General features: G+C 51.4%; 1 protein-coding gene across 2 annotated transcripts in view; it reads right to left on the minus strand.

The window, feature by feature from the left end:
• LOC134949615 (uncharacterized) overlaps positions 1 to 26,125 on the minus strand; it is a 104,556-nt gene that overhangs the window by 25,052 nt on the left and 53,379 nt on the right. For both annotated transcript variants that reach the window (XM_063938312.1, XM_063938313.1), the window contains 3 exons: positions 7,156 to 7,277; positions 3,121 to 3,176; positions 2,914 to 3,024 (listed from right to left, as the gene is read on the minus strand). In XM_063938312.1, coding sequence (XP_063794382.1) covers positions 2,914 to 3,024; positions 3,121 to 3,176; positions 7,156 to 7,277 — 289 coding nt within the window. The remainder of the gene's footprint in view (positions 1 to 2,913; positions 3,025 to 3,120; positions 3,177 to 7,155; positions 7,278 to 26,125) is intronic.

The raw sequence follows: 26,125 nt of genomic DNA on the forward strand, positions 1-26,125 counted from the left end.
AGCGCAGCGAGGCAACGTGCCCGAAGCATGGCGAGCGCAGCGAGGGGACTTGGTACCCTTAGACGGTGTCCATGTCGACCTTTGTCAACGTTGACACAAAAAAGAAAAGAAAAACTCACACATTTTGGCATGTCGGCATTTCAAATGTTGGTATTCTGACTATGTCAGCATTTTGAACCATGACGGCATACTGAATGTCCGTATTTTGACCGTGTCGGTATTTTGACTGTAGCTCAATGGCTGTCGGGATTATGATCGTCGGCACTGCAGAAATCACTGGAAAAATGGCGCGGCGGTCATTTTCTTGGTGTTTTGCGCATGCTCAGTCAGAATATCACTGGTAAAATGGCTGCCTTGCCATTTCCCTGGAAGCCTGCGCATGTGTACTAGACTCTGGAGCAGCGCTAGGGTCCCCTAGTGCCCAAAGTTAAGAGCGCTGAGGACTAGAGAGGAAGAGGTACAGAACGAGACTGCAGACGGGCCTCCTCCTCCTCTCTGAAGACGCCCCTAGTTCCCACATTGTTATATTACACTAACTTACTGACAGGGGCGTTTTAAAGGAGGAGACTAATTTCACTACTGCACATGCGCAGCGGCCATTTTGGGTGCGATTTTTGACGTGGCTGCAGCGCCCGACGCAGAACTCCAGAAAGGTAAGTATTGAAAAATGGGTGCAATGTGTACGGTGCTGCACCCATTATAGATACGCCAACGCTTACTGACTAGGATGGTAAAGGAAGCGAGTGCAGCACTGTACACAATGACCTCTGACATGAAGGGGTGCAGCAATAGATTCTGATGGGCTATGGGCATATATCTAACGTTGGCTGGTAGCCTTATATCTGTTACCCCTGTGTATTAGTGATAGTCTGGCTGTTACTGTTGGATCCCTACTGTATGTGCTTATCCATATTTTTGCCCTGATAATGGGAGTGGGTTATATACAGTATACGAGTATTTTTCTTTAAGTACATATTAGGATTCGCTGATCAATCAATTTGATTATTCATTTAATAAAACCCTTTTAAATATGCTACACATACTTGCCTACCCTCCCGGAATGGACGGGAGGCTCCCGAAAATTAGGTGGCCCTCCCGTCCCCCGGAAATGTGGCCACGTCTCCCACTTTCCCTGCCAGCCCCCCTCCCCCTCCACCTTGGCCACCCACAGCAGAGAACAAGTGGGTGTCCGAGGGGTTCAGATGACGCAATTCACGCTAAATTGCGTCAATGTAGCTCCGCCCCCTGGTATACAGTGCCTGGTTTCTCTGCACTGTATAGCGGGGGGCGGAGCCACGATGACACAATAATGATGCCACGCTGCTGGACTACCCACCTTGCCTCCCATCTGCAGCACTGTAGTTGAAGTACTGCATATAGTCACTATGAGCTTACCTGCCAAACCATAACATTTGGTTGCCAGTCATTTACTCTCATATGGCAATAGGCAGAAGTCCACCAACGGTTGCTGTTACATCAGACACCTGGGGCAAGCATCTGTGTAGGTGCAGCACACGGATGTGCCGGGCAAGAGTGTGTGTAACATTTTTTGGTCTCATTTGTGTGGGGCAAATTTATCGCAGAATGATACCCAGGTCTTATAGTTTCCTGCTGCCTCCATTCCCCTCCCCACATCATGTCACTGCCCCTGTCACATGCAGCCCTGTCCTCACTAACACACTACTCATATCCTGATATACTCTGTGCTGCTGGGGATCCTGCTCCTCCCACTATATAACTCTCAGTCTGTGGCTTCCTGCTGCCTCCATTCCCCTCCTCACATCATGTCACTGCCCCTGCCACATGCAGCCCTGTCCTCACTGACACATCACTCATCTCCTGATATACTCTGTGCTGCTGGGGACCCTGCTCCTCCCACTATATAACTCTCAGTCTGTGTCTTCCTGCTGCCTCCATTCCCCTCCTCACATCATGTCACTGTCCCTGTCACATGCAGCCATGTCCTCACTGACACATCACTCATCTCCTGATATACTCTGTGCTGCTGGGGACCCTGCTCCTCCCACTATATAACTCTCAGTCTGTGGCTTCCTGCTGCCTCCATTCCCCTCATCACATCATGTCACTGCTCCTGCCACATGCAGCCCTGTCCTCACTGACACATCACTCATCTCCTGATATACTCTGTGCTGCTGGGGACCCTGCTCCTCCCACTATATAACTCTCAGTCTGTGGCTTCCTGCTGCCTCCATTCCCCTCCTCACATCATGTCACTGCTCCTGTCACATGCATCCCTGTCCTCACTGACACATCACTCATCTCCTGATATACTCTGTGCTGCTGGGGACCCTGCTCCTCCCACTATATAACTCTCAGTCTGTGGCTTCCTGCTGCCTCCATTCCCCTCCTCACATCATGTCACTGCCCCTGTCACATGCAGCCCTGTCCTCACTGACACATCACTCATCTCCTGATATACTCTGTGCTGCTGGGGACCCTGCTCCTCCCACTGTATAACTCCCAGTCTGTGGCTTCCTGCTGCCTCCATTCCCCTCCTCACATCATGTCACTGCCCCTGTCACATGCAGCCCTGTCCTCACTGACACATCACTCATCTCCTGATATACTCTGTGCTGCTGGGAACTCTGCTTCTCCCACTATATAATTGTCAGTCTGTGCCTTCCTTCTACCTCCATTGATTCCCCTCCTCACATTATGATGCTGCAGTCAACTTACGCAGTGACATGAGGAGCTGCTGTAAACGTTCTAAACACATAATTTTCTATGCTGGGAACATTCCACTGATCTGATCAGGGAAGTAGTTATGAAGATGGAACATATACAATCCTATACAGTGCATTACATGAGGCTTATTGGGACACTATTTGCTGTGCTTCACACATCACCTTCAGTGCTCTTCATCCTACAGAACACAGGTGTTATTCTACTTACAGAATAGGTTGAGTGAGTTATATTTTCCCCAGGAGCACTTGACATCGATGTTTGCCAATAAGAAATCCTCGCCCATTTCGTAAAACGTGACTGTCACTTTATCTGCCGGTTCTAGGGAGGAAACACAATGGAGTCTGGCGTTTGATTGTTTTCCCCATTAGCACCAGGAAGGACATTGGGGTCTGATCCATGTGGGTGACTACATACCTGGGTGGAAAGTCATAGTATTTCCAGATATTGTCACTGGGATGGGTGTAGGAAACCTGACAAGAGAAGGAGCAAGATTGAGGAAGGAATAGTGGTCGGTGAAATAGAGAGACAATGAAACACAAGCTGGTATCACCTAGTGCCATAGCGCCTCTCTGGTGGGTAAGGAAGGTACAAGGCAATGTGCAGTGTCTGGTTTGTGTATGAACCACAAACTGGGAAAGAGAGAAACTATAATGAACCTGTATTTGCGTTGCCGCAACTTCCAATACTGTGTCACATTTGGCCTCCACCTAGATAGGTGCACTGTGCACTGTCCCTCCCAAATAGGTGCGCTCTGCACTGTCCCTCCCAGATAGGTGCGCTCTGCACTGTCCTCCCAAATAGGTGCGCTCTGCACTGTCGCTCCCAGATAGGTGCGCTCTGCACTGTCTCTCCCAGATAGGTGCGCTCTGCACTCTCTCTCCCAGATAGGTGCGCTCTGCACTGTCCCTCCCAGATAGGTGCGCTCTGCACTGTCCCTCCCAAATAGCTGTGCTCTGCAGTGTCCCTCCCAGATAGGTGCGCCATGCACTCTCCCTCCTAGATAGGTGAGCTCTGCACTGTCCCTCCCAGACAGGTGCGCTCTGCACTGTCCCTCCCAAATAGTTGTGCTCTGCACTGTCCCTCCCAAAGAGGTGCACTCTGCACTGTCTCTCCCAGATAGGTGGGCTCTGCACTGTCCCTCCCAGATAGGTGCGCTCTGCACTGTCTCTCCCAGATAGGTGGGCTCTGCACTGTCCCTCCCAGATAGGTGCGCTCTGCACTGTCCCTCCCAAATAGCTGCGCTCTGCAGTGTCCCTCCCAGATAGGTGCGCCATGCACTCTCCTTCCTAGATAGGTGAGCTCTGCACTGTCCCTCCCAGATAGGTGCGCTCTGCACTGTCCCTCCCAAATAGTTGCGCTCTGCACTGTCCCTCCCAAAGAGGTGCGCACTGCACTGTCTCTCCCAGATAGGTGGGCTCTGCACTGTCCCTCCCAAATCGGTGCGCTCTGCACTGTCCCTCCCAAAGAGGTGCGCTCTGCACTGTCCCTCCCAAAGAGGTGCGCTCTGCACTGTCTCTCCCAGATAGGTGCGCTCTGCACTGTCCCTCCCAAATAGTTGCGCTCTGCACTGTCCCTCCCAAAGAGGTGCGCTCTGCACTGTCTCTCCCAGATAGGTGCGCTCTGCACTGTCCCTCCCAAATAGGTGCGCTCTGCACTGTCCCTCCCAAAGAGGTGCGCTCTGCAGTGTCTCTCCCAGATAGGTGCGCTCTGCACTGTCCCTCCCAAATAGGTGCGCTCTGCAATGTCCCTCCCAAAGAGGTACGCTCTGCACTGTCCCTCCCAGATAGGTGCGCTCTGCACTGTCCCTCCCAGATAGGTGCGCTCTGCAGTGTCCCTCCCAGATAGGTGCGCTCTATGCCGTCCCTCCCAGAAAGGTGCCCTCTGCAATGTCCCTCCCAAAGAGGTACGCTCTGCACTGTCCCTCCCAGATAGGTGCACTCTGCACTGTCCCTCCCAGATAGGTGCGCTCTGCACTGTCCCTCACAAATAGGTGCGCTCTGCACTGTCCCTCCGAAAGAGGTGCGCTCTGCAGTGTCCCTCCCAGATAGGTGAGCTCTGCACTGTCCCTCCCAAATAGTTGTGCTCTGCACTGTCCCTCCCAAAGAGGTGCACTCTGCACTGTCTCTCCCAGATAGGTGGGCTCTGCACTGTCCCTCCCAGATAGGTGCGCTCTGCACTGTCCCTCCCAAATAGCTGCGCTCTGCAGTGTCCCTCCCAGATAGGTGCGCCATGCACTCTCCTTCCTAGATAGGTGAGCTCTGCACTGTCCCTCCCAAATAGTTGCGCTCTGCACTGTCCCTCCCAAAGAGGTGCGCTCTGCACTGTCCCTCCCAGATAGGTGCGCTCTGCACTGTCCCTCCCAGATAGGTGCGCTCTGCACTGTCCCTCCCAGATAGGTGCGCTCTGCACTGTCCCTCCCAGATAGGTGCGCTCTGCACTGTCCCTCCCAGATAGGTGCGCTCTGCACTGTTTCTCCCAGATAGGTGCGCTCTGCACTGTCTCTCCCAGATAGGTGCGCTCTGCACTGTCTCTCCCAGATAGGTGCACTCTGCACTGTCCCTCCCATATAGGTGCGCTCTGCACTGTCCCTCCCAGATAGGTGCGCTCTGCACTGTCTTTCCCAGATAGGTGCGCTCTGCACTGTCCCTCCCATATAGGTGCGCTCTGCACTGTCCCTCCCATATAGGTGCGCTCTGCACTGTCTCTCCCAGATAGGTGCGCTCTGCACTGTCTCTCCCAGATAGGTGCGCTCTGCACTGTCTCTCCCAGATAGGTGCGCTCTGCACTGTCTCTCCCAGATAGGTGCCCTCTGCACTGTCTCTCCCAGATAGGTGCCCTCTGCACTGTCTCTCCCAGATAGGTGCGCTCTGCACTGTCCCTCCCATATAGGTGCGCTCTGCACTGTCTCTCCCAGATAGGTGCGCTCTGCACTGTCTCTCCCAGATAGGTGCGCTCTGCACTGTCCCTCCCAGATAGGTGCGCTCTGCACTGTCCCTCCCAGATAGGTGCGCTCTGCACTGTCCCTCCCAGATAGGTACGCTCTGCACTGTCTCTCCCAGATAGGTGCGCTCTGCACTGTCCCTCCCAGATAGGTGCGCTCTGCACTGTCTCTCCCAGATAGGTGCGCTCTGCAGTGTCCCTCCCAGATAGGTGCGCTCTGCACTGTCCCTCCCAGATAGGTGCGCTCTGCACTGTCCCTCCCAGATAGGTGTGCTCTGCACTGTCTCTCCCAGATAGGTGCACTCTGCACTGTCCCTAGGGTCTGAGAACATGCTCTCATGTTTTTAGAACTCTCATAACTCTCATGATTTTCGCTTCCAGATGTTTTCCATACAACTGGGCCAGGGTAGTAGGGTGCAAATTGTAAACTTTTACTTTCTACAGTGTGTGTGCCCTGTCTTTGTTTAAATATTTATTTTACTGTAGGACATCAGGTACCAGCGGGCATTTTAATGCCCCGCATGCTGATACTTGTGGTTCTCCAAGTACCAGAATGCAGGGGAGGCTTGCTGGGACCTGTACTCCTACTGTAAAAGACAATATTATTTCTATCTTAAGGCTATCTACTTGGCACCCAGTGCCCAGGGGTGCTAAGGATAGTCCCGGGCTTCAGCCCCTGCCTTTGAGTGCCCTTAATGGGGGGGAACCCTTTATTTGGGAGGTCCCCACTCCCCCAGGGAACCCTGGCCAGGGCTTATTAGTTGGGATTATTGCTACGGCCACCGGGACCAATATATAAACGTGGTCCCCGGCTGTGCCATTACGTCCCTGGCTTGTGGAGCCCGGTGCTGGTTTCAAAAATACTAGGCCCCCCCCCCCCCCCATATTTTTGGAACCAGGATTGGTCCAAGAGCCCGGTGCTGGTTCTTAAAATACAGGGGAACCTCACACATTTCTCCCCTGTATTTTTTCAACCGGGACCAGCCCCAAGAGCCGGAGACTGGTTATGCTTTTATTGGGACCCCACATAGTTTTATTTTTCTTAATTTAACTTTTTATTAACTGTTATAGACAAAGAATGCACAGATCTCCCTTATCAGTGCATGCTATTGTCAAACTCTGTCACACTCGCACAATGTAACGTAAAAATTTGCAGGCCATTACACTACCTGAGTTTTGGCCAAACTAGGTGCGAGTTTGTCCCACACAAATACTCGGGCCCTTTTACAGTTGGCCCTTAGCAATCTCTCCTCATGGTTCCTCAGCAACCGGCTGTGTTAGCACGTGCTGTACTTGTGTGTTATTCTGACTGTCCTCCTGATACCGGCCTGTCTTATACTTTACCCCAATTATCTCTGTGTGATCCCGACATGTTATACCGCTCCTATAGACTTTGTCTTGTTTATTGACTATAATTCATGATTTATCTCTCTGTATGGTCTGCTGCTGATGACTAGCTGCCGGCCTGTCTATCCCAAGTCATTGAATTTTAGTGGTAATATACATCACCTGAATGAGTCTGTGAATTTGAGTTCTCCATCTTGAACCTCGATTTGCACCCAATGTTCTTCTGATTCCATAGGGCCGCTAAAACTAGAGGCAGATGCGACACTGTGCCAGCGACCAGCCAACTGGGGACAGAGACAGGAAACCATTAGAGATTCATACAGTGAGGGAAATGACAGTGAAATAGTCTGCCCCGATTTACTATCTGCCTCCATCTTTACTCTCTGGCTCCATGGAGCAAACGCTCGGGCTGAGGCACCACAGTCAGAATAAGGCCACCCTGTTGCATATTACTCTAGGTTACAGCTGTAGTACAGCCGTCACCGTGAGCAAGGACTTAATCTGTGATCGCATGCAATCTCAGTTTAAGAGCCGGTGGGAGGGGGGGGGGGGGGGGGAGGGCGACAGGGCGGCATTTTAGAGGCGGCGACGCAGTGTTAGGGGAGGCGCAGCCCGGACAATAGAGGCATGTCTGGAGCGTTTGCGGGGCTGCGAAGGCTTTGGGCTACCCTAAAGATGCGAGTACATGGCTGTTTAGCGATGTGTTCACATTTTAGTGGGGCAGAAGGAATCGATATGCGGAGCGGTCTTGCCCTGTTTTGGGCACCCCCCCCCCCCTTCCCCCGCATGATAGTGGAAGGAGTTGCAGTTTTGCAATTTTTTGCATAACTACACCGCATGCTGAATTAATCCCTGATCAGGAAGTAGCAAAACACAGCAGTTTGTGACTGATATTAACACTGAGTGTTGATTATTATCACCATTCTTCTGTGAGTGCCATCACCCCCACCTCCCTAACAGACCCTTCTCACGCCACCAATTGTCGCCACTGCGGTGCTTGCCATGTGTCAAAGTGGTTAGTCACGCCAGTTCTGCAGTTCAAACATTCAGAATAAATCGTCAAGTGTAGTTAGACATAAAATGTTAAATTCATTCCAGTAAAATAAAAAAATCTAACAGTTAAATGGCGACACTGTACAGTATTTTTAATATTTGCAATGCGAATCCCAGAGCATGATGTGTGTAACGGTTCGGCAATAGTATAGTATGTGTTTGGTATTCTGCATCTCTAAAACTGACAGTACCCCTCTAAAACAACAGGAGTAGCTCCCCGCTTTCTGAACGGAGGGAAAAAGCAAAGTTACTGCCTTAACACGCTCACAAAAGGGATAATCTCAGAAGAAAGCAGCAGCCAGTATCAGCGGAGCACTCATTAAATGTTATTCACCAGCAGTTCTCTATAGTACCACTTATTTAATTTCATCCAAAACGGGGGAGATCGCTGTGATTATGCGCATGTCCACAGCGGTATGCTACGACCCCTGGCTATTAACAGCCGTGATGAGAATTGCCGGGTACTCACGGATATTGCGGCTTCTGCTACTAGTGGACGGGGAGCGGACCTCCTAAGCCAAGTGCCGCTTCAGCTGTATCCCCGATCAAACGGCTAGTCAGCCCGCCGTGCAGTCAGAATATCACGGCTTCTGCTACTGAGGAACGGGCAGCGGACCTCCTAAGCCAAGTGCCGCTTCAGCAGTAACTCCGGTCAGACGGCTCGTCAGCCTGCCGTACAATCGCTGGAAAAGATGGTAGAGGCTACGGGCAACTGGATACAATCAAAAGTGCCCTCCTGGAGCCATCTGACCGGGGTTACTGCTGAAGCGGCAATTGGCTTAGGAGGTCCGCTTCCCGTTCCTCAGTAGCAGAAGCCGTGATATTCTGACTGCACGGCGGGCTGACAAGCCGTTTGATCGGGGATACAGCTGAAGCGGCACCTGGCTAAGGAGGTCCGCTCCCCGTCCACTAGTACTAGAAGCCGCAATATCCGTGAGTACCCGGCAATAAACCTCCTAATGATAATGTGTGGACCCCTTATTCAAAAGTAAAGCATTCAGTACCTTTAATACCAAGAAATAATGACACGGAGACTTGAATTTGGCAGAAAATTGTTAGCTATTTATTGTACCCTAACCATTAGAAAAACCTGTAAAGTGAAAATTTAAGTTAACATGCCGATTCAGCGGCATATGGTGGCAGAAAAAAAGAACGGCTCTGTTCAACTGACAATAACCTCAAACATTAAAATTCCAAACGATCCTAATTTAACACAAACCATAAAATAGGTAATAGGTGCCCGACTCAGACCTCCACGCTGACTACCCACCCTGATGGGTGATGACGCTGCCCCCTGACGGGTGGTCTAGCGGCCTTAAAAGTCAATGGAGGTGAGTGCACCTAAACCACACCAAACTGTAAATCGCTGCAACTAACAAGACAAACTACAACCTGCCGTTCTTTTCCGCCAACAAATAGCCAATGATAAACCATACTAACAATTCAAAGCCAAGGCACTCCGTGCCAGAACCTCTACCAAACAGGGAGGGAGGTCGGGAAGGCAATTCAGCAGCAAGAGAGACCAAACTGGCCTAGAAGTCCCTATATATACTGAACCCTCCCCTCTCTACCCTGGGCTGTACTTTCCTAACAGTTAGGTCCACCCCTCACAGGAGGTTTAACTCTCTCTGTTTCTATGCAGTCATTTCGCTCTCCTAAACCTCCTAATGATAATGTGTGGACCCCTTATTCAAAAGTAAAGCATTCAGTACCTTTAATACCAAGAAATAATGACACAGAGACTTGAATTTGGCAGAAAATTGTTAGCTATTTATTGTACCCTAACCATTAGAAAAACCTGTAAAGTGAAAATTTAAGTTAACATGCCGATTCAGCAGCATATGGTGGCAGAAAAAAAGAACGGCTCTGTTCAACTGACAATAACCTCAAACATTAAAATTCCAAACGATCCTAATTTAACACAAACCATAAAATAGGTAATAGGTGCCCGACTCAGACCTCCACGCTGACTACCCACCCTGATGGGTGATGACGCTGCCCCCTGACGGGTGGTCTAGCGGCCTTAAAAGTCAATGGAGGTGAGTGCACCTAAACCACACCAAACTGTAAATCACTGCAACTAACAAGACAAACTACAACCTGCCGTTCTTTTCCGCCAACAGCGAAAGAATCCTCCCCAGAGTCTTCGCACCGCCACCATACCCTCAACCTTACTCCTGCAATACCAGAAAAAGATCCTCCAGGAAAAGCATCATCCCCTCCTTGGACAGATGCACACCATCAGGCCGAAAAAGGTGACTGTCACAAAACCGAATCCTAGGGTGGCGAACCACTTTGCCTCCGTGGGCCAACACCCACTTCGCCACCGCCCCATTCACCTTTCGCCTGGCCTCATCAATCGGGCGACCGTCCGCCACTCCTCGCCAACTCAATCTTGGCACCATCATAGAGAACACCAAGACACACTTGGGCCACGCCTCGGCCACACTGGCCAGATCCTTCATCATGGCCCACCGCAGCTCCAAAGATGTCCTTTTCCCCAGATCGTTGCCACCTAAATGGACAACCAGTACCCTAGGGACCCCATGCTCGCTGACCTGACTGACCAGTCTACTCTTCAGATCTTTCCACATCATCCCCGCCAACCAAGCCAACGAACGCCGTGAGCCCTAGGAAACATCTGTGCCCCCTCCGAGGCCAAAAACCTGGCTGCCCAGTACACATAAGAGTGGCCAACCACCCAGATTGCCAAGTCATCTTCTACCCAACCTGAAGAGAAGGAAAGGAGTAAAATATCGGTTAATAAGTATCCGAAAAGGAGTTTATTAAACGCATTAACCTGAAGGATCTGCCAAAAGAAAAAAGGGGGTTTTCGTGTCTTGCAGAAGTCACGGCCTAGCCGATCTGCACAAGCTTCCAGCCAATTGAAGCAGAACATAAACACACAATGGGAAAAATCAAATTAATATAAGGAAAATAAACCGGGGGTGGGGGGGGGAGGGGGGTATAAAATGGGAAAAACATGTAAGAACTCAGCTGGAGGTGAAAGCGTAAAGACCTGCTGAGGGACTTTGATTTGAACTGATCAGCCGAATTGTAGATTAGAATTCAGTCCGTCAAGTCAGGCAAAAAAATCGCAAAAGAACTCCAGACCCCCGCTGCCAGCAGCGGCGAGTAGCTAATCCCTGAGTAGGATAAACAGGGGAGACAAACTGACACACTACACAAGAACGTACTGAACTTTACAACATGAGCTTATACAACTACTAATAAACAGAACCGTTAATCAACCAAACACTTATAGCACTGGGCGAATATATCGTCTGTAACTCGACGACTTCCATCGTCCCACTGCCTGGATTTCCACCACGGAAAGACCTGCCGACGCAGCCGCCGTCGCTGCCCCGATTCGGAAGGAATGCGTACCGAAAGCAGCGGGTGAAAGGCCCAGGCTCGCTAGACAGCGACTCAGCATCCAACGAAACTGATATTTCGTCAAAGGTAAACCGTCATAATGCAGCAGCCACGACCCCTGCCCACCGGGCCGAACTGCTGCACATTTCGATGCCAACCTCACCGTGCAAATGCTCTCCTCCAGTGACGAAACCAAGGTGACCCATAGACCTCTACCTACTTGGTCCATCTTAGAGCGACGCAATCTGTACAGCAAGGACCTCTCACCCACCACGACGTCCTCCAGCAGCATGCGCGAGTCCGCCCGCTTAGATGGTGCAACCAGCTCCGAAACCCGAAAGGCTCCGTGGTAAGCCATTGAGAACGCCAACCGTAACAAAAGCGATTCAAAAATAGACGACGCGATACCGCCCACCGCCTTGATGACAGCCGGTAGCAAGGCCGCATCGATGGGCCGCCGCCTATCAGGCGGCGCTGGCGCCACGCGTGCCCACCCTTTCATTGCCTTAACCAGAAGCCCGCTCTTTGTCACGTCAGGGACCCCCTTGATTTTATTAAAGAACGAAATCCCTGCTAAGTACCGGGACACCACCGCTCTGGACCTACCCGTGACAAACAGCTGCCAAATAAAAGAAAGCATCATCCGATGCCCGCTCTTACCTTCTTGACTGCGTCCTCGGACAAACTCTTCCCACTCGCTCCAAGCTTGACGGTAAGCCTTGAGCGTGTTCGGAGCCACTGATCGCATCGCTAGACCCTCCAGTCCGGTCCGATAACCTGCCAGACATAACCGGGACATTGAAACCCCCGCTCATCGGCCTCGGGTGCCAACAAACGAAATCTCTCCCACTGACCGCGGGACAACGCGTCGGCAATTCCGTTCTCCAGACCTGGTACATGCTGCGCGCGGAACCATACATTCCTATGCAAACATGTCAGCAGCAATCGACCAAGCACCCTCAGAACCACTAGCGACTTCACCCTCTGGTTATTTATCGCATGCACCACACCCAGATTGTCACATCTAAACAAAATGCTGCGATCAGCCAGACATTCGCCCCAAACCTCCAGTGCTACCATAATGGGGAAAAGCTCCAGCAGCAACAGGTCCTTAGTGAAACCTTCGCGATGCCATTCCTCAGGCCACGAGGCCACGCCCCAAGATCCCTCTAGGTAGCAACCGAACCCAGAGGAACCTGCCGCGTCAGTAAACAGCTGTAACCTAGCGCTGTCGACCGTTGGGGCCTGCCAGATACGCACCCCGTTGAAATCCTCCAGGAACGAGGCCCATACGGCCAAATTCCTCTTAATCTCGGAGGACAAGCGGATGAAATGATGCAGCCTGGCACACCCCGCCGTCGCCCTCTCCAGCTTCCGGCAGAAAACCCTGCCCATCGGGATTACCCGACAAGCAAAGTTCAAAAGGCCCAGCAAGGACTGCGCCTGCCGCAGCGTGACTTTGCGCGATCTCACGAACTGGCAAATAACTTCGCGTAGCTTAGCAACCCTGGCCTGAGGAAGGCGGCACGATCCCGCTACCGTGTCGATTTCGATCCCCAAGAACGATAGACAGGAAACTGGCCCCTCCGTTTTATCCTCGGCCACAGGAAAGCCAAAGTGAAAAAACAGCGCTCGGATGCTGAACAGCAAGTCGCTGCAGCGCGGCGAATTCGCCGGCCCCACACACAGGAAATCATTGAGGTAATGCGCAACTCCATGACCCCCTGACGAAGACTCCACGCACCAATGTAAAAATGTGCTAAACCGTTCAAAAAACGAGCAGGAAACGGAACATCCCATCGGCAAACATTTGTCGATGAAATACTCCGCTCCGATCCGAAAACCCATAAAACAGAATGAGTCCGGATGCAACGGGAGCAACCGAAACGCGGATTCCACATCGATCTTGGCCATCAGGGCCCCAGGGCCGTAACTACGGACCAACTCTAGCGCCTCATCAAACGACTGGTACACCACCGAGTAATGAGCCGGTGGTATCGCGTCGTTGACCGACGACCCCGACGGGTAAGAAAGATGCTGAATGAGCCGAAAGGCACCTGGAGTCTTCTTGGGGACAACCCCCACTGGGGAGATGACCAAGTCATCCACCGGTGGTGAGCCAAACGGGCCCTCCATCCTACCCAGCCGTACCTCCTTATCCACCTTCTCGCGCAGAACCGCCGGCAAGGCGCGAGCGGACTGAAGATTCCGGAGAGCCCGAACCGATACATCGCTCGCAACAGGCAAGCGAAAACCAAACTTAAAACCCTGAAACAAAAACTGAGCGTCCGTACTATTTGGATACCAATCCAACCATTTGGCCATGGCGTCCAAATTAATTGGTGTTGGTGCCCTGTGGAGCGATTCCGCTCGCGCCCGGTCTTGCGTAGCTTTGCTTACCCCGCGCACCTTGGCGATTGCCTCTAAAACAGGTCGAGGCCGGGTGGGAGCCGCCACATTGCAAGCACAAATGTCAAAACCGACACTGCTTGCCGAAGGAACAGGACGCATTGTTAAATGCGAAGCACTTCCCTTTCGCAGCGGCCTGCCCTCCCCCGCGGCCGCCCAATCTACCTGTCTTGCCCGCTCCGCCGTCCGCGCCGCTCCCTTGGGAGGATGACCCTGCGCGTTGCCCGTCCGCCCCCGGATTCCGGGGCTCCCTTGCGGGTTGAGAAGTCCGGGTGACCTGGAGCCAGACTTCCACGTCTTTGCATCCAAAGTCAATCACCTGCAGGCAATCCTGTTTCTCCCGGAATTTCTCGTCATACATCCGCCATTCGATGCCTGCCGATGTGCGCTGCATATCGTGTATCAAGTGCAGGTATCGTATGATGTTCATATGTTCGTCAGGCCTATCTTCCAGGTAGCACGCCGCAAAGACGCAAAAAACGGCCAGCCAGTTGTCGAAAGTACGGAAAGCTTCAGCTCCGATGCCCTTCTTAGTTGCCGCTGTCTAATAGTCCTTCTTCGCGTCCTTAGTCAGGACGAACATATCAACGTAATCACCCCTGCAGATCTTTCTACGGCAGCTATCCCGCAACCCCCTCAACACGGCCGTGTAATCGCAGTGTACTACTCCCGGCAAATCGCGGCGCTTCTTGGCCCTGCGAGCGTCCTCGCTAAGCCGCTTACGTCTCTTCCGCCTCTCCTGCTGCCCCGCCGCCCTCTTGGCGTACTTCGTCGAGCTCTTTTTGCCCTAGTCGTGCTACTAACGTCGGACGCCGGCGACGACAGGGATGAAGAAGAGGAGGAACTGAGAGAACTGGAGCGCGTGCTGGAGCCAGACGCCGACTGCTCAACCTCACCTGACGTTGTCGACTGCTCGGACTGGGAATCCTCCGGTGTGGAAACTTCGACATCCTCCTCGTCGCTCCCAATCACTTCAACTTCTCCGCGATCACCTGAAGAAGAAGACAGAGCAAAGGACCCGGAAACCACTCCCGGCGCCTGCTCGGTCCGCACTTGACGGTGTCCCAGCTGCGCCACGGCCGCCCCCAAATCACGGCAAGCGCGAGCAATTCGCTGAGCCACCGACCCGGGCCGCGCACCGGACGCCCTTGCGTCCGCGCGTGCACCGGAACGCCTGGCTGTCCCTGGGGATGCTGCAGCGGCCAACGGGCCCAATGCCGCCACCACCGTCGACAGCGCCGACGCCAACTGACCGGAGGGGTCCTGACCTCCCCAAAAGTCACCGCCAGCCCCCAGATGCCGGCGCACGCCTCCCTGCCCGACGCCCGGTAGGCGCCAATAGGGGACCCGACAACCAATGCTCCGCCTGGCCCGCTGGGGAACTGCTGGCCCCCCTGACCACTAGTGGCGTGGTCCCCCACCAGTCCCCTACTCTAACCTGAGCCTGCAGGCCCTCGCCAGCGCTGTTCCGGCTACTACCGGCCCCCCCTCGCGCGCCCTCCCCCCCGCAGGCTGGAGCTCTCTCCGTCTGCCGGGAAGGCGCCTCGGCGGGGCTCAATGCCGCCGTGCTCGCCCCTGGACCGCCCCCCCCCCCCCCGCCGCCGCTCCCCGCCGGACTCCGGCTGCAAGGGAGGCAGCAGGGGAGATGAGGACACTGTCGGCGCCGCTGCGCGCACACGTGCGCGAACGGCGCCACTGTCTGTGAGTGCGCGCGGCCCGCCGCTTCCCGCCACACTCCCTCCACCGCTGGGCCCTGAAGTGACTGCCGGACGAGACCCCGCGACGGGCCTCGTCCGACTCGCCGCCGCCATCCGCCACCCTCGCCCGGCACCACCTCCCGGCCGCGACAAGGGGGATGAGAGGGGAGACGGGCTGGGAGCCACCATCGGCCACCCGACCGGGCGCGCGCCCGCGGGCGCCCGTACCCGGCAACGGTGTTTCAGCCGGAGGTGCAGGCCGATGCCCGGCCACCTCCGGCGTCTCCCCCGTGCTCCCAGCCCTCCCCGCCGCCCGCGGCCGGCCGGTAACACCGGGCCGGAAACCAGCGGCAAGGAGGACCGAGTCCGCCGAGCCACCGCCGCACCGGCGCCCGCGTCGGCCCCGGGAGACGGGTAGCCGTCAGCTGGGTCAGCCGGCCCATCCTCGGGCCCAGCCTCACCGCCTGATGAGCGGTAGCGAGCTGGGGTCCCGGCGGCACGGCGGGGGCGGGAGGCCATCATACGAACAGAGTATGGATTAAAGGAGGGTGGCACACAGAATATACTGTGCACTGCAAATGCTAAAATTGCTAACCAGCTAACAGTCTGTGAATTTGCAATGCAGCACTCACCAGAGGCAATTCAGCAGCAAGAGAGACCAAACTGGGCTAGAAGTCTCTATATATACTGAACCCTCCCCTCTCTACCCTGGGCTGTACTTTTCATCACAGTTAGGTCCACCCCTCACAGGAGGTTTAACTCTCTCTATTCCTAAGCAGTAATTTCGCTCTCCTTCTCATCACGGCTGTTAATAACCAGGGGTCGTAGCATACCGCTGTGGACACGCGCATAATCACAGCGATCTCCCCCGTTTTGGACGAAATTATATAAGTGGTACCACAGAGACTTTCACTATCTGCTCTAAAGGGACAATTATACTCAATTGAGAACTTAATAAATTGGCTACAAGCGGTGTTATGGACTGCAACATTATAAAGTCAAGAGAGATGGTGATATAGAGATAGGGGCATGGGCTTTAATTAATTGCATGGTATTAAATATTTTAAATGTTGTTTATGTGGAATGTAATGAAATGAAACATATATTAGTAATTTAACAGTATATCTCTGTTTCAGCGCTCCTTTGTATTTATTGTATTTCTCTCGTCTTGTGGGTGGAACAGAACCACCAATAGGAGCTGCAGAAACTTGATATTAATTGTAGTGGTTAATGGATATAGGTTTTTTGGTGGTGTGATAAGCGCTGTGTCTTTAATTAATTACTACAGTTCTCTAGTGTCTGTGACCGTCATCGTCCAATATTTACACCTGCCCCTGAGCGCCTGCAGATAATACAACTGTCCCAGATGTAGTTAGTGTTTTCCTGGTCTGTGTGTGTTCTCACCCTTACTGTACTTGGCCTATGGTAGAACTGCTCAGTCAGGGGCGTACTAACTAAGGGGTTGATTCACATCTGATAGCTGCTGTGCATTTTCGCATAGCGGGCGATCAGGTACTAACTGCGTATGCACATGCACCGCAATGCACACGCGCGTTGCACAACAACAATGTGCATCACCAGTCATCGACGAGATGATGCAAAAAATCTGATTGCACGGGCGTTCGCAAGGTGATTGACAGGAGGAGGACGTTTGTGGGTGGTAACTGAGAGTTTATTGGGAGTGTCCAGAAAAACGCAGGCGTTACCAAGCGTTTTCAGGGAGTGTGTCTGACGTCAGCTCCGGCCCCGATCAGCTTGTTCTCATCGCACTGTAGCAGTAAGTCCTGGGCTGCGCACACACTGCACGCATCAAATTTTTTCAGTCTGACGTTCACATGCGATCGCACACTTGCACGGCGAATTTACACTCCCCCTGGAGGCGGCGACTATCCGAATGCAGGACAGCAAAGTTAGCAGCCCAGCAATCAGGTCTGAATCACCCCCTAAGACGGGAGGGGGCCCGTATGCAGTCTCCGTCTGGGCTTCCTCCTCTCTGGCCGGCAGAATAGTGTGTGTGTGCAGTAGAGCTCTGCTAGTCCCTGTGATTTCTTTACTGTGCATGCTCATAGCGCCGGGGAAATGCCCGCGGCGCCATTTTCCTGGTGATTTTGCATCTGTACCGCTGCCAATGTTGGGCTCTGAAGAGGTAAGAACCAAATAAATGGGTGCAGTGTGGGCCCCCAGCGCACTGCACACACAGCACCCATTATAGGGCTCAATTCAGACCTAATTGCTGCTGTGCGTTTTCGCACAGCGGGCGATTATCAAATAACTGCGCATGCATATGCACCGCAATGCACATGTGCGTCACCATACAGCGACAGGATGGTGCGAAATTTTGATCGCACGACCGCTTTCAAGGTGATTGACAGGAAGAGGATGTTTGGGGGTGGTAACTGCCCATTTTCAGGGAGTGTCTGGAAAAACACAGGCGTTCCCAAGCGTTTTCAGGGCGGGTGTGTGACATCTGCTCCGGCCCCGATCAGCCTGATTTCTTCGCACTGGAGGAGTAAGTAGTGACTGCACACAGACTGCACACACTGCACAGAATGGGGAAAACATTCGATGGTGAGTGTGATGCGAACGGATTTGCAGCTGTCCGCTGACTGAGGGGAATTTTTGCACAGCGTACACATGCGATCGCACACTTGCACGGGGCGAATTTTCACTCTCCCTGGGCGGCGACTATCTGATCACAGGACAGTGTAAATTGCAGCACAGCGATCAGGTCTGAATCGGGGCCCATAGATACACCATTGCACCTAGTACTGTCTATCCAGACACGAGCAGACGTAAGAGGCAGAATCATGCAGACCTGCGTGTACACATACACAGGCTCCCACTGGTCTGTGCAATCACACAATCCATGCTACGCAAACTGGTGCGGTGCTCAGTCTGTATCAAGCCCAGGAGGAGATGTATCACATCTTCTAAAGAGGCCGGGTGGTGAAGTTGCCTATAGCAACCAACCAGCTTCTAGCATACCTCCCAACTTTTGTTCTGTCAACAGCGGGACTCTTGCGCGGCGAAGGCGCGCTCCGATTTGAAAAGGGGGCGTGGCCTCGCCTGTAATGGGCGTGGTCTCACTTGAGTGGGCGTGGCCTCGTCAAATGGTGTAGTTTTTTCCTTTTGGGGGCGTGTCCAGCGCTCTCACAGCAGCTGGGCAGCCTCCGCTCCCCTCCTAGCTCTGAATACATGCCGTGCGCGTGCGCACAGCATGTATTCAGTGATCACCGGCTGCTTTGCAGAGCAGAGCAGCGGGTGATCAAAGCCTCCCCTAACTGCCCCCCCACCCGCGGGACACTGCTGCCCGTGGGTGGGACAGCGGGACAGGGTCCGAATAGCGGGACTGTCCCGCTGAAAGCGGGACAGTTGGGAGGTATGTTCTAGCTATCATTTATCAAGTACATTCTAGAAAATGCAAAGTGCAGTGGAATATGCTAGCGCTAATAGCAAAATTATAACTGACTGGTTGCTATGGGAAACGTCTGCACCTGTCTCCCCCCCGTATGTTGTGCTAATTAAAAATAATCTCTGACAATACTATAAATTTTGTAGTTCAAGGTCACAGAGGCTGAAGTTACATTTTATAGCTTATTTCTCTGACGTCCTAGTGGATGCTGGGAACTCCGTAAGGACCATGGGGAATAGCGGCTCCGCAGGAGTCTGGACACAACTAAAAGAAAGCTTTTAGACTACCTGGTGTGCACTGGCTCCTCCCACTATGACCCTCCTCCAAGCCTCAGTTAGATTTTTGTGACCGGCCGAGCTGGATGCACACTAGGGGCTCTCCTGAGCTCTTAGAAAGAAAGTATATTTTAGGTTTTTTATTTTACAGTGAGACCTGCTGGCAACAGGCTCACTGCAATGAGGGACTAAGGGGAGAAGAAGCGAACCTACCTGCTTGCAGCTAGCTTGGGCTTCTTAGGCTACTGGACACCATTAGCTCCAGAGGGATCGACCGCATGGAACTGGCCTTGGTGTTCGGTCCCGGAGCCGCGCCGCCGTCCCCCTTACAGAGCCAGTAGCAAGAAGAAGTCCGGAAAATCGGCGGCATGAAGGCTTCTGTCTTCACCAAGGTAGCGCACAGCACTGCAGCTGTGCGCCATTGCTCCTCATACACACTTCACACTCCGGTCACTGAGGGTGCAGGGCGCTGGGGGGGGGGCGCCCTGAGCAGCAATAAAAACACCTTGGCTGGCAAAACAATCACAATATATAGCCCCAGAGGCTATATATGTGATAATTACCCCTGCCAGAATCCTTAAAAAAGCAGGAGAAAAGTCAGCGAAAAAGGGGCGGAGCTATCTCCTTCAGCACACTGGCGCCATTTCTCCCTCACAGCTCCGCTGGAAGGAAGCTCCCTGGCTCTCCCCTGCAGTCTACACTACAGAAAAGGGTAAAAAAGAGAGGGGGGGCACTAAATTTAGGCGCAGTAAATATTATAGCAGCTATAGGGGACATAATTCAGTTAGTCCCTGCATTATATAGCGCTCTGGTGTGTGCTGGCATACTCTCTCTCTGTCTCCCCAAAGGGCTTCTGTGGGGTCCTGTCCTCTATTAGAGCATTCCCGGTGTGTGTGCGGTGTGTCGGTACGGCTGTGTCGACATGTTTGATGAGGAAAATTATGTGGAGGCGGAGCAGATGCCTATAGAAGTGATGTCACCCCCTGCGGGGCAGACACCTGAGTGGATGGTTTTATGGAAGGAATTACGTGCAAGTGTCGACTCCTTACACAAAAAATTTGACGACATGCCAAATGCGGGACAGCCGGCTTCTCAGCTCGTGCCTGCCCAGGTGTCTCAAAGGCCATCAGGGGCTCTAAAACGCCCGCTACCTCAGATGGCAGACGCAGATGTCGACACGGATACTGATACCAGTGTCGACGACGATGAGTCTAATCTAATGTCCACTAGGGCCATTCGTTGCATGATTGAGGCAATGAAAGAGGTTTTACACATTTCGGATATAAACCCAGGTACCACTAAAAAGGGTATTATGTTTGGGGAGAAAAAACTACCCGTAGTTTTTCCCCCATCTGAAGAATTAAATGAAGTGTGTGAAGAAGCGTGGGCTTTCCCCGATAAAAGATTGGTAATCTCTAAAAAATTACTAATGGCGTTCCCTTTCCCGCCAGAGGATAGGGCACGTTGGGAAACACCTCCAAGGGTGGATAAAGCGCTCACACGTTTGTCTAAAAAGGTGGCACTTCCGTCTCCGGATACGGCCGCCCTAAAGGAGCCTGCGGATAGAAAGCAGGAGGCGATCCTGAAGTCTGTTGAAGGGTTAAAGGGTCTATGTTCTTCTCTTGCTGTATTGCTACAGAGACAAGAATGTCTCTGTGTTTTCATTTGTGGTTATGACCTTGCAAAGCTATTTTCACATCCCACACTGAAACTATGCCTTAGTTTCGACACGTACCCCTGTCCGTGTACGGAAGCCCCTATATGGACATAGAGCTCGTGATGTCCTCGTGCTGTTTATGCTCCCGCTGTATGATATCCTGCATGTAATGTCGTATGCTACTTCTATTTATCCAATCATATGCTTGCACATATTGTATACACCCATGTTTCTTATCTATATAGTACGCTGTAATTTTTACAATAAACAGAGTGATTCTTAACTACAGCTGCGTGTTTACTCTTTGTGTTAAGAGTTGCTCTCCGGGTACCTAAGGGGTCATCACATCGAGGTGGTTCAGAGATATAATCCTTACAGTCTGGGGGCTCAGTCCGGAATCCAGCCGATCGTCCCCTGATCGGTAAGATAGAGAATTTTGTTGTCTGTCTTGTCCGCTAAGGGATTGCGACCATCTACTGGATCTGAACTCACTCCGTGTTCCGGGAACACGTGACAAGGTAATATTTAAGTCCGGGACTTAATGTTACGTAGTTTTATGTAAAGGATTTTTTTTAAGGCGTCATAAACAGGTATCAGGGATACCATAGAAGGACCAGGGGTCCACGTATTTAAGGCGTCATAAACAGGTATCCGGGATACCATAGATGGACCAGGGGTCCAAATAACAACGCCTCCTCGATTTGATCACCTAAATATTTGTATGTCTGTCTTATAAGTACTCATATTGTAATTTTTCTATTAAGGACACTCAGTGAACGGGTGGTAAGTGCACGGACGCTGAGTGTCAGAGGACATTGTTGTTTACAGTGATTTTAAGTACATTTAAAAGTTGATTTGTGACAAATATTGTTGTACTGTTGTTGTTTTCTGTTCCCGGTAGTTTGTGTAGGAAATATGCACTCCCACATGTTACCAATGATCTATGATCAGATCAGCTGAATGCATACATAGACTATTGTTCCCCTTCCCTGTTGTTTGTTAACTTCACAGACATATATTGCGTGGGTGGTAAGTGTACATGCACTATATGACACTGTGTTTGGAACAATCTATGTTTTTTTTATTTTATGATAAAGATTGTTATTAATTCAGTTTAGACACGTTAGTTACTTATTGGTAATATGGGATCAGATCAGAGTAAAGAGACTGAATACCCCCCTCCCCTCCCGGGAGAGACCTGCAAGGAATATGTTGCTTGTGTCTCCCCTACAAATTACTACCTTGTTAACCCCTGGCTAGACAATTTAGTGGGATGAACTGAGTGAACATCTGGACGCAGTGTTTAAAACCCGCTCGTCCCTCCCAGTAGCAGTAGCTTGCAAACAGAAACCTAGTGAGAATGTGACTGAATTCTGGAAGAGATTTAAAAAAATGCTGGTCAGAGGAAGCAGGTCTCACCCTAGTAAATACTGACAGCTTACTTATTTCCACATTTATAAACAACCTGCTGCCTTCTGTGACCTTGACAGTAAAACAAAGTGTTTCCAGTTGGACCTCAGACAACATTGAGGAATTTGCTAAACACTTATATGAGAAGGAAGCAGCAGGCTGTTTTGACATTAAAAAAACTACTCCTAATGTACCAACCCACAGTTACCAAAACCCCCAGAGGCAGCCTAGGAACTCCCACCCCCAGCGGGACATCCCACAGAATAAAGGTCCCCCTGTACCCCCAAACAAGCGACATACATCCTGCTTTAACTGTGGCAAGGATGGACACTGGGCTAGGGACTGCCCCTACCCCCTAAACAAACCTAGGCAGCCATCAACTGAATCTGCCCCCCCTTAGCAACGTTCCCAGGGACCCCCCAAGGTTCCAGATTGACTGGTGGGGACAGCCCCGCTGACGGGGCCCGGAGGAGGGTGTCCCGACTTTCATGCAGCTCACAGAACACTGGAAGGAACCCCCAATGATCAATCTAGGTGTCAATGGAACAAGTGTCCCATTCCTGATTGACAGCGGGGCCACCACCAGTGTTCTGTGCAGGGACCAGTACCATGGGCCCCTGAGAAAGTCCGCTCCTTCAATGAGAATCAATGAGATACCCACAAAAGCTTACTCCACTGTACCTATCCCTATTGACACACCACGGGGACATTACATAGGGACTCACTCATTCACTGTCATACCTGACTGTCCAGTTAACTTGCTGGGAAGAGACCTCCTTACTGAACTACAGATAACCATCACCCCTACTGGGAGGGGTATGGACATAACCTCACCACACTTCCCCGTGCTCACTGAGACCACTGAACTAGATACACTGAACTTCTGCCCCTTGTGTGGGCAGAAGGTCCCTTCGACACAGGACTGATATCTTGCACCCCATACAGGGCCACGCTGAAACCTGATGTGCAGCCCGTGTATCAGAAACAATATCCACTGTCCAAAGAGAAAATAGATGGCCTTAAACCCATTGTAGAGCAATTCCTGCAGCAAGGCATACTCAGACCTGTAGTTTCTCCTTACTGCACTCCTGTCAACCCTGTTGTTAAATCAGATGGTTCAACTAGGTTTGTACAGGACCTAAGGGCAATTAATCAGCTAGTTGTCCCCATTGCTCCCATAGTCCCAGACACAAACTCTCTCCTCTCAGCCATCCCTGCGAACGCTGTGTTTCTCTCAGTAATTGATTTAAAAAATGCCTTTTTCAGCATACCAGTTGACCATCAGACACAATTACTTTTTGCTTTTTCTTTTGAGGGCAAGCAGTTAACATGGTGCCGGTTACCACAGGGGTATATTGATTCACCTGTTGTGTATAGCATTGTACTCCAAGCCACATTGGCTCCCTGGCACCCCCCCTATGGTTCTGTCCTGCTACAGTATGCAGATGATCTGCTTCTCTGTAGTCAAACGGAGGAGGCCTGCCGACAGGATGGTATATCACTGTTAAACTGGCTCTGTGAATGTGGACACAAGGTGTCTAAAACAAAAATGCAATGGTGTAAAAAGCATGTCGATTATTTGGGTTTTGTACTCACAGAGGGAGAAAGGAAAATCAGTCCACAACGCATTCAGTCTGTATTGGGCCTGGTCACCCCAATTACTCAGAAGGAAATGCTATCCTTTCTGGGCATGATTAATTATTGCAGACAGTGGATATCTGATTGTTCCTACTATGACAATATCTTGAGACAAGCCACTCTCAATGACAAACCTTAACAGATTCAATGGTCACAAGAAATGTTAACTGCATATGAAAGTCTAAAATGTATGTTGGTAAAAAGTCCGGCACTGGGCCTCCCAAACTATGTACTGCCGTTTCATTTATATGCAAGGGACAACTGTAAAACCATGGCGGGGGTACTAACTCAATCACATGGAGGCAAACTGCGCCCTGTGGCATTCTTTTCCAAGGTAATGCCTGTGTCGGTCCAAGGCATGCATGCCTGTCTTAGAGCATTGGCGGCCTGTGCAATGGTGGCTGAGATGGCAACTATACTCACTTTGGGACATACTACTGTGCTTCACACAACACATGATGTCCTAGCCATACTTAAAGGTTTACATACACAGCATATGTCAGCTCAACGTCTCAGTGGGTATGAGGTTCTGTTACTAGGTAACCCTTCGCTCACCATTAAGTATGCCACCACATCCTCAGGCCCAGCACCCATACTCAATGCACTTCTAGGATTAAAAGGCCCCCATGACGACATACCTGACGACCATGACTGTTCTGCTTCAATAGAGTCAGAAACCTCCCCAAGACTGGACATGTCACCAGTGCCCATTCCGGGTTCTGACCACATTTTTGTTGACGGCTCTTGTGCTAGACCAAATGACTCCACATACCAAGCCATGGCCGTCATGACCCCACCCATGATAGATGATCAGTATCTATTTACTGAACTCCAAGTTTCTGCCTCCCCCAAAGATTTAGCTGATTGGTAGTTTCCAATAATGCAGAAGAATCCTAAAACAGGATTAATCTGCAAAGAGGGGAAACCATGTATACCTCAAGCAAGCCCTCCCCATCATACTAGTACAGGAAGGAGACTTAGAGCTCATAAGGGAAGAATACGTCAGGTCCCTCATAACAAAACTAGATGAGATTGAACATAAGGTTGCGTGTAAAAATCCTTCTAACCCACAGGAACCAGCACATCCTTTCCAGGTCGGAGACAAGGTCATTGTGAAAGTGCTCCCCAGGAACAAAGGTCCAGGAGATTTTGCCTATGGTCCAGAGACAGAAGTTGTAGCAGTGACCAGAACAGCTGTCCTTACTGAGGAGGGGCCCACCTGGATCCATGCATCCCGAGTAAAGAAGATACCCAGCCCAAACCGCGAAGCAAGTCCAGGAGAGGTACTAACGGGGGCAGACAGCCCTGACCTCCAACGAGGAGAGGTACTAACGGGGGCAGACAGCCCTGACCTCCAACCAAGATGACCTCACACATGGAGAAGATGATTGTGAACCACGGACCCCGCTGGGCATGTGTTATCCTAACCCTCATCACAGTCCTAACACTTCCCTGTAGAACTGAGGTTGACATCTCACAAAAGGAAGGGGTGACCACCTTATGGTATAACTCCTCCAACACACACGTAGCCACCTATGTCTTAGATTACTTTATGTTCTCCAAGCTTGCTGAAGCAAAACACTCTATACACAAAAAAAGAAAATCAGGAATATCTGAGACAGTTTATATGTAGTTGGAATATGGTGGGGAACAGGGTACTATAGCGAAAGGCAAAGCTTTCATTTATGGGACATGTTTAACAATCCAGCGTATCAGTCTAAGGCTATCCCCCAAGGTAAACCCCTAAGGCCTCATATAGCTACCTTCAAGGATATGATAGCCATTAACAATCCCACCTTTGAAGACATCCTAGCTATTGAAACTGGTTTCTCTGACATCAATTTCTGGTTAGAATGGATGAAATATAGCGCCAATAAACATAATAAAAGTAACTGCTATGTTTGTGGCAGATCTAGGCCTCACCTAGGCACAGTGCCCCTTAATATACCCCTAGAGCAGGAAAGTTGTTTTTTCAGCCTTTACAACGGCACCAAAACCAATGACAGTCAATGTGAAATGTGGAAAAAGGAATATCCTATCCTATCAAAAGACCCCAATCCAGGTAATACCATAACCATATATCCAGGGAATTACACCTGTTATGTCTCTAACACTTCCAGCGCCAGGGACTTGAAAACCTTCCCCCCAGGTTACTGTACATCTAAAAGGATTACTGTCCTGGTGAATCAAACCAAATCCTTAGGTG

Source organism: Pseudophryne corroboree, chromosome 8 (assembly GCF_028390025.1).
Source record: "Pseudophryne corroboree isolate aPseCor3 chromosome 8, aPseCor3.hap2, whole genome shotgun sequence".
Taxonomy (NCBI): domain Eukaryota; kingdom Metazoa; phylum Chordata; class Amphibia; order Anura; family Myobatrachidae; genus Pseudophryne; species Pseudophryne corroboree.